Source organism: Lynx rufus, unplaced genomic scaffold (genome assembly GCF_022079265.1).
Source record: "Lynx rufus isolate CCGP_SWC_20201006 ecotype Redwood Valley unplaced genomic scaffold, mLynRuf1.p SCAF_16, whole genome shotgun sequence".
Taxonomy (NCBI): Eukaryota; Metazoa; Chordata; class Mammalia; order Carnivora; family Felidae; genus Lynx; species Lynx rufus.
The window spans coordinates 7,367,087-7,375,067 of NW_025814830.1; the positions used below are offsets into that span (position 1 = coordinate 7,367,087).

General features: G+C 55.5%; 1 protein-coding gene across 1 annotated transcript; it reads left to right on the forward strand.

The window, feature by feature from the left end:
• Nucleotides 1–275: 275 nt before the first annotated feature.
• Nucleotides 276–7,650, forward strand: CKM (creatine kinase, M-type). The gene is made up of 7 exons (XM_047079274.1): nt 276–468; nt 1,214–1,368; nt 1,761–1,893; nt 4,692–4,863; nt 5,891–6,014; nt 6,770–6,959; nt 7,472–7,650. Exons 1-7 carry the CDS (start codon nt 276–278, stop codon nt 7,648–7,650), a joined length of 1,146 nt encoding a protein of 381 aa, XP_046935230.1.
• The last annotated feature ends 331 nt before the right edge of the window (nt 7,651–7,981 follow it).

A 7,981-nucleotide genomic window follows, 5' to 3' on the forward strand; every position in this document is an offset into this window, starting at 1 on the left:
CATTTTCCAGCTGGAGAAACTGTCTCTAGCAAGATTATTAGTCTGGGGTCACCTGTCAGGGTGTGACCGAGCTGGGATCTTAGCCATAGAGTTCGGATGCATCCTGTGAAGGCGCAGGGGCTCAGAGAGGGCGCCCTTCTTGTCCCCAGTCACACAGCCGTCGGGCCCGTTCGGCCCCCAGACCTTGCTCTGTTCCCTTGCTGGGGCTGGTCTCTGCTGGACGCGAGCTAACCTTCTCCACCTTCCCTGCCCACCAGGCCCCCCACACCGCCACCATGCCGTTCGGTAACACCCACAACAAGTTCAAGCTGAACTACAAGCCTGAGGAGGAGTACCCTGACCTCAGCAAGCACAACAACCACATGGCCAAGGCGCTGACCCTTGAGATTTACAAGAAGCTGCGGGACAAGGAGACTCCATCCGGGTTCACTCTGGACGACGTCATCCAGACAGGTGTGGACAACCCAGGTAAGCCTCCTTGGTGGAGCGGGGACAGGGATCAGAATGGCAGGGGTAGGGGAGGGGTCTCTGGAGCTGCCTGCCAGGCCTCGATCCCACCTCCCTGGGCCTCAGTGTCCTCATCCGAAAAATGGGCACCCATGTGGCGAAAACATAGGAGTCGGCGCACACAAGTGCTTAGAGCAGCCCCTGGTACGGGGCCAGCACTCGGGATCTGAGGGGGGATGTCATTGGTGCTGTGGTCCTTTCTCCCCTTGGAGAAAGGGGACCCTGCGAGGGTCAGCAGCACCAGAGGCAAAAAAGCACGTCCTAGCCTCCAACTCACTGTGCCATTGAGGAGGGAGGGCCCCTCTTTCCAGACCCCTGTTTTCCCCTCTGGGAACACGAGGGCTGTTCAAGTCTCTTATCATCTGTGGGAGCCGATCGTCTAATAAGCTTTTGAAAATGTTTAGGTAAAGGAAGAGTATGTGATTTGGGGACTCTGAAGTGGTCATATTTTTAGTACCTTGTAACTGGCCCCCCAAGACTCTCCTTTCTCCGTTGCCCTGCCCCCAGCACCTTGCCCTCACCCCAGATGCTGCCTAGACCTCTCCTAGCCTTCCCTCCCCATCCACATAACCCTCAGCCTCTGCAGTTCTGAAACACACACACTCAGAGGCACACACACACACACACACACAGTCTATGCTGGACCCAGGAGCCCGGGCCTTCCTTGCTGGGGACAGGCAGCTCTGACCTCACCCTGAACCCCCAGGTCACCCCTTCATCATGACCGTGGGCTGTGTGGCTGGCGACGAGGAGTCCTACCAGGTTTTCAAGGATCTCTTCGACCCCATCATCCAGGACCGGCACGGGGGCTACAAACCCACCGACAAGCACAAGACCGATCTCAACCATGAGAACCTCAAGGTCAGCCACCCCCTCCCACCCGCCACCAGAGGGGAGGGATGGGGGAGGGAGGGAGGGCAGCCAGAGGGACAGAGGGGCAGAGAGACACAGAAGACAGACCAGGAGGCTGGGGTCAGATGGGAGGGGAGCCAGGGAGGGAGATGAAGAGACACAGGAAGTGGGGAAAGAGATGCTTGGAGAGAAAAACGGGGACACATGAGGGGCGGGGAGAGAGACAGATGGAGGGACGGACAGAGAAGGGAGGGAGAACGCAGCGAGCGAGCGGGGCGAGGAGGAGCTGAAGAAAGTAGCAGAGAGTAAGAACTGGGAGCGTGTGGGGGGTCACAGGCTTGCTGGGGAAGGGGCAGCCTGGGCGGCATGCCCGGCCCTGACCCCCCACTCCTGCCCTCCAGGGCGGAGACGATCTGGACCCCAACTACGTGCTCAGCAGCCGCGTCCGCACGGGCCGCAGCATCAAGGGCTACACGCTGCCCCCCCACTGCTCCCGGGGCGAGCGCCGGGCGGTGGAGAAGCTCTCCGTGGAAGGTGAGAACCCCCACCCTGCCCACCATTGGGGCCACCCAGCTCTGGCCCTGCTTCTCCATGGAAAGAGCTGGGTAAATCATAGCTGCTTGGTGAGTGATGGCTGGCAGCACTACCCCTGGTGGAAGTCTGGGGGGGCTGTCAGGGCACCCCGAGCGGATCTCTGCCTGTAGACACCAGGGGCCTGACTTCCATCCATCCATTCATCCACCCATCCATCATCCATCCATCCATCCATCCATCATCCATCCATCATCCATCCATCATCCATCCATCCATCCATCATCCATCCATCCATCCATCCATCCATCCATCCATCATCCATCCATCATCCATCCATCCATCCATCCATCCATCCATCATCCATCCATCATCCATCCATCCATCCATCCATCCATCCATCATCCATCCATCATCCATCCATCATCCATCCATCCATCCATCCATCCATCCATCCATCCAACCAGCAAACATTTACAGCTGTTATGGTCCTGAGTAGGGAGCTGGGGGGTTTCAGGATGAATAGAACGGATGAGGTCGCTGCTCTCACAGATCTGTCAGCCTGGTGAGGAGATAAGAGGGAACACAGAAACCAACAAAAGAATAATTCCCAAATGCCACGTAGCCAAGAAACGAGGGTGGGTCACAGAATGACTCAGGGGAGCTCCCTTAGAAAGGAGGAGACCTGACTGACAAGGAAGGAGAGGAACAGCCAGGAGACCAGTGTGGCTAGAGCTGAGTGGAGGGGGGGAGGAGATGGGGTCCGAGGAGTACGAGTGGCCAGGTTGCACAGAGCCTCGTGTGCCCTCGGGACGGCTTTGGCTTTGACTCTGAGGGAGATGGAAGCCATGGAGTCCTCTGGCTGTTGGGTGGGGAACAGACTGTGGGCAAAGGTAGGAGCAGAGAGACTGTGAGGGGAAGGCACAGTCGTTCAGGTGCGGGTAGGAGATAGGCAACGGGATGGGGAGAGACAGCAGGGATGTTTGGGAGGTAGAATCATCAAGGTGGGCAGGCATATTGTTCTGGTAAGTGTTAAACAACTAGCTCTCAAAAAAAAAAAGAAAAAAGAAAAAGCCCCAATCTATAGCGACTGCCAATTTCTATGGTATAAATTCTCCTACCACGGCCAATTTTGAGCTATGAACATGGTGTCATAGAAAGACGGGAAAAGATGGGCGGTAACATATCGTTACATAGTATTCCCACCTTACAGATACAGATGAAAATAACTTCAAGGATGTAGATAATAAAAATGAAAATAACTTCAAGAATGTAGGCAGCGCCCGAGTGGCTCAGTCGGTTGAGCGTCAGACTCTTGGTTTCAGCTCAGGTCATGGTCCCCAGGTCGTGGGATCGAGCCCCGTGTCAGGCTCCACACTGAGCATGGAGTCTGCTTGAGATTTTCTCTCTCTCTCTCTCTCTCTCTCTCTCTCTCTCTCTCTCTTTGACCCCGCCCCTGCTGGTGCCCCCTCTCTCTAAAATTTAAAAGAAAGAGTAAAATAATTAGGAAGCAATACTTTTGAGTATTTATTACCTATGTTTTAAATATATTTAAGGGGCGCCTGGGGGCTCAATTGGTTGAGCATCTGACGTGGGCTCAGGTCATGATCTCACAGTCCAGGAGTTCGAGCCCCACGTCGGGCTCTATGCTGACAACTCAGAGCCTGGAGCCTGCTTCGGATTCTATGTGCCCCTCCTCCACTTGGGCTCTGTCTCTCTCTCTCTCTCAAAAGTAAACAAACATTAAAAAAATTAAATATAATATATTTAATTGTAAGTTTATATAAATGATTATTATTTTTTAAAGCTTATTTATTTATTTTGAGAGAGAGAGAGAGAGAGAGAGAGAGAGAGACAGCGTGAGCGGCGGAGGGGCAGAGAGAGAGGGAGAGAGAGAATCCCAATCAGGCCCTTCAGCGCGAAGCCTGATGCAGGGCCCAAACCCACGATCCGTGAGGTCATGACCTGGGCTGAAACCGAGAATTGGCCACTTAACTGACTGAGCCACCCAGGTGCCCCTATATAAGTTATTTTTAAATTTTTTTTTTCAACGTTTATTTATTTTTGGGACAGAGAGAGACAGAGCATGAACGGGGGAGGGGCAGAGAGAGAGGGAGACACAGAATCGGAAACAGGCTCCAGGCTCCGAGCCATCAGCCCAGAGCCTGACGCGGGGCTCGAACTCACGGACCACGAGATCGTGACCTGGCTGAAGTCGGACGCTTAACCGACTGAGCCACCCAGGCGCCCCTATAAGTTATTTTTAACAATATAATATAGTAAGTATATAGTATGTGATATAGAACATTACATAGAAATGTATAAAATGTATATAAATATATACATATTATAGAAATATATATTATGCATATGTGCATAATATACATTCATTCTACATATGAGTGTACACAAATATTATGTATGGTATATTTTAATAATTTTTACTGATGGCTCCCCACATTCCTAAGATTTTGATCATCTGTCTGGCTGGCCGGTTGAAGGGGCCCCAGCACACCGTTGCTCCCAGGCGGATGGGATGCCAGGGTCAAGGAAAGGGAGATTCCCCGTTTCTGGGCGGAGCACATGGCATGGCTGTTCCCGGAGCCTGGGCAGGCAGGGGGGGAGCATGCTTCGGGGACAGGTCGCGAATTTGGGTTTCGTCCTAGTGTTCAGGCGCCGTTAGGACATCCACGGGCCCCACCCCAGGCTCGTTGGGGGCAGCAGTGTGGGGACTCCGGGGGCCTCCCCGTCCAGGTTGTGGGGGCGCAGGCTGCTGACCATTCCCTCGTGTGGCCCCTCAGCCCTCAACAGCCTGACAGGCGAGTTCAAGGGGAAGTACTACCCTCTGAAGAGCATGACCGAGCAGGAACAGCAGCAGCTTATTGACGATCACTTCCTGTTCGACAAGCCCGTGTCCCCACTGCTGCTGGCCTCAGGCATGGCCCGAGACTGGCCCGACGCCCGCGGCATCTGGTGAGGTCCCCTCCCCCCAGCCTCCTCCAGTCCCCCCACTCCCCTCCCCATTCCTCCACCAAAGCCAACACCATAAAAACAGTTATGTTTCCAGGCGCCCCAGACAATGACCTCGCCTTCCCACCCCTGCCTACTTTGTGGTCTGTGAGTCACATTTTAGGAAACTTGGACCAGGGAAGTGGCAATGAGGGACTTAGACTTGCACCAGACTCCCTGGGTTCCAATCCCAGCACTGCCATTTACTAGATGTGACCTCAGGCACATTATTTAACATTTCTGTGCCGACCGAGCCCCACATTGGGCTCCACACTGAGCGTGGAGCCTGCTTAAGATTCTCTCTCTCCCTCTGCTCCTCTCCCCTGCTCTTTCTCTCCTTCTCTCTCTCTCTCTATATACACCAGTGTCTGGTATATAGTAAGTGACCAACATCTTGGCTATTAGTTTTATCTTCGACTGTTGCTAGTTAGGTTTGTATGAATCCTTGAATCCCTGATTCTGATTAGGCAAAGATTTTCAAAGGTTTCAAAAGCCTAGGTTTCAGATGATCAGGAGAATGTGTGAGTTCTAAGACATACACATTTTAAATATTTTTAGGTTCTAAGATTCCACTAATTTCAGATTCTGTGATTCCACGGTTGCAGACATTTCCAGATCTTAATGTTTTATCTGAGATGTCACAGGGTGATGGGAAGATTGGTCCTGGGAACAGAAGTAGGATTTCCAAGATTTATCAATTCTGATTCCCAGCTTTTGTTTTTCAAAGATTCTGAAATTCTAAGAGTCTGTAATTTAACGCTGTTCAAAGACTTAAGACCCTCAAAGTCTTTGATCCTAGGACTGGCGATTTCTCAGATTCTAGGACGTTAGGGTCTACAGGTGTAAGCTTCCGCGATTTTCAGGAGCCGGTGCCACCACCTCAAACTCCTCAGGCCCGCTGCCCCCTTGCGGTGGGTACTTTTGCCAGGGGGCGGGAATGGGGTGGCCACGCGGGATTGATCCCTTGGCCTCCTCCTGCGCCCCACCCTAGGCACAATGACAACAAGAGCTTCCTGGTGTGGGTGAACGAGGAAGACCACCTCCGAGTCATCTCCATGGAGAAGGGGGGCAACATGAAGGAGGTTTTCCGCCGCTTCTGCGTGGGGCTGCAGAAGGTGGGTAGCCTGCCTCTCACGGCAGACTTCTGGCACCCGCTGAACGCCCCACCCGCTTTCCAAGACCCCGCCCCCCCGGGGAACCCGGCTCCACCCAGCGCCCGAGCCCCGCCCCTAATAACCCGACCCCACCCAGCGCCCTAGCCGCCCCCCAACAGACCGGGTCCAACCGATGCCTAACCCCCGCCCATAAGAGACCGGCTCCACCCAGTGCCTAAGCCCCGCCCCCAAGAGACCGACTCCACCCTATGCCTAAGCCCTGCCCCTAGGAGACAGCTCCGCCAGCGCCCAAGCCCCGCCCCTAAGAGACCGGGTCCACCCTACGCCTAAGCCCCGCCCCAAGGAGACGGCTCCACCAGCGCCCAAGCCCCGCCCCTAATAACCCGACTCCACCCAGCGCCCAAGCCGCCCCCAAGAGACCAGGTCCAGCGTATGCTTAAGCCCCGCCTCTAAGAGGCCGGCTCCACCCTATGCCCAAGCCCCGCCCACAAGCACTGGCTCCACCCACCCCTATCCTGCCCAAGCCCCGCCCCTAAGAACTCGGCTCTAAAGCGTTCTCGAGCCCTGGCTCCACCAGGGTCGTCGGGCCCCTCCCTTCAGAAGCTCACCCCTCACGGTTTTCCGGTCCCACCCTCTCGGAATCCCACCCCCTACCCACGTGCTCACGCTGTGTCCCTCCCAGCCCCGTTCGAGTTGCGGGTGTATTTGGGGGGCGCCCCCTGGCGCTGACCCCAGATCCTCTCCCCTTACCTCAGATTGAGGAGATCTTCAAGAAGGCCGGCCACCCCTTCATGTGGAACGAGCACTTGGGCTACGTGCTCACCTGCCCATCCAACCTGGGCACCGGGCTGCGTGGAGGCGTGCATGTCAAGCTGGCGCACCTGAGCAAGCACCCCAAGTTCGAGGAGATCCTCACCCGTCTGCGCCTGCAGAAGCGGGGCACAGGTGCGGCTCTGCTTCCATCCGCGCGCCGCGGCGTCGGGGGCGGACCCTTAGTGGAGGCGGAGCACCCACGCGAGTTGTGGGGTGGACGAGGGCTGCCCCTCTGTGAGCCTCAGTTTCCTCCTCTTGTAAATGGGCATCCGCACGCCTTAGCCCGTAGGAATCGATATATCATGGGTATATAATACGCATGTGTATACCCCGTGCCCCCTAGGAACCTCGGTTTACCATCTATAAAGGAGAGGATGGCCAGGACTCGACCCCGGGGCATTCTCGCTCCAGAGCTCACGTTTGGCCATCATGCTCTATTTTCATGTTGGAGGGTTGAGGCACGAGGTACCTAAATTAGCCGGAGGCGTGAGCCCATGAATAGACATTTAGGAGGCTCTGCATGCACGTGACCTGTTACACAGTAGGCCCTCAGTACGTGCGGCCAGCTCAGTTGGCACAGGGGCAGCAGGCCCCGCTCCTGCGTCTCCGCTCGCTCCTTATGCCCCTGCCTCCTTCTCCTGCAGGTGGTGTGGACACAGCTGCTGTGGGCTCAGTATTCGACGTGTCCAACGCCGATCGGCTGGGCTCGTCCGAAGTGGAACAGGTGCAGCTGGTGGTGGATGGTGTGAAGCTCATGGTGGAGATGGAGAAGAAACTGGAAAAGGGCCAGTCCATCGACGACATGATCCCCGCCCAGAAATAGGCGTACAGCCCACCCGCCGCCGACTGCTGGAGCCCCAAAGGGAGGACTCGGCCCATCGGAGCCCCCCCCCCCCCCACACCCAGGAGGGTTCGGTCAACCGGGGGCTCTTTCCACCATTTTCGGAATTCCATTTCCAGCCAGAGTTCCAACCAACGGGCTTCATCCTCTGAGTTGTGGCCAGTGAAAAACCTCCCCCACAGTCTCCTTTTCCCAGAGCTCCGCCCACCACCAGGAACTCTGGCTAATGGAGAGCTGTCAGGCACATCTGGAGCTCATGCTTTTTCTACACTCAAAGCAACAAATAAAAGCAATGGTGGCCTTAGCTCTCGTG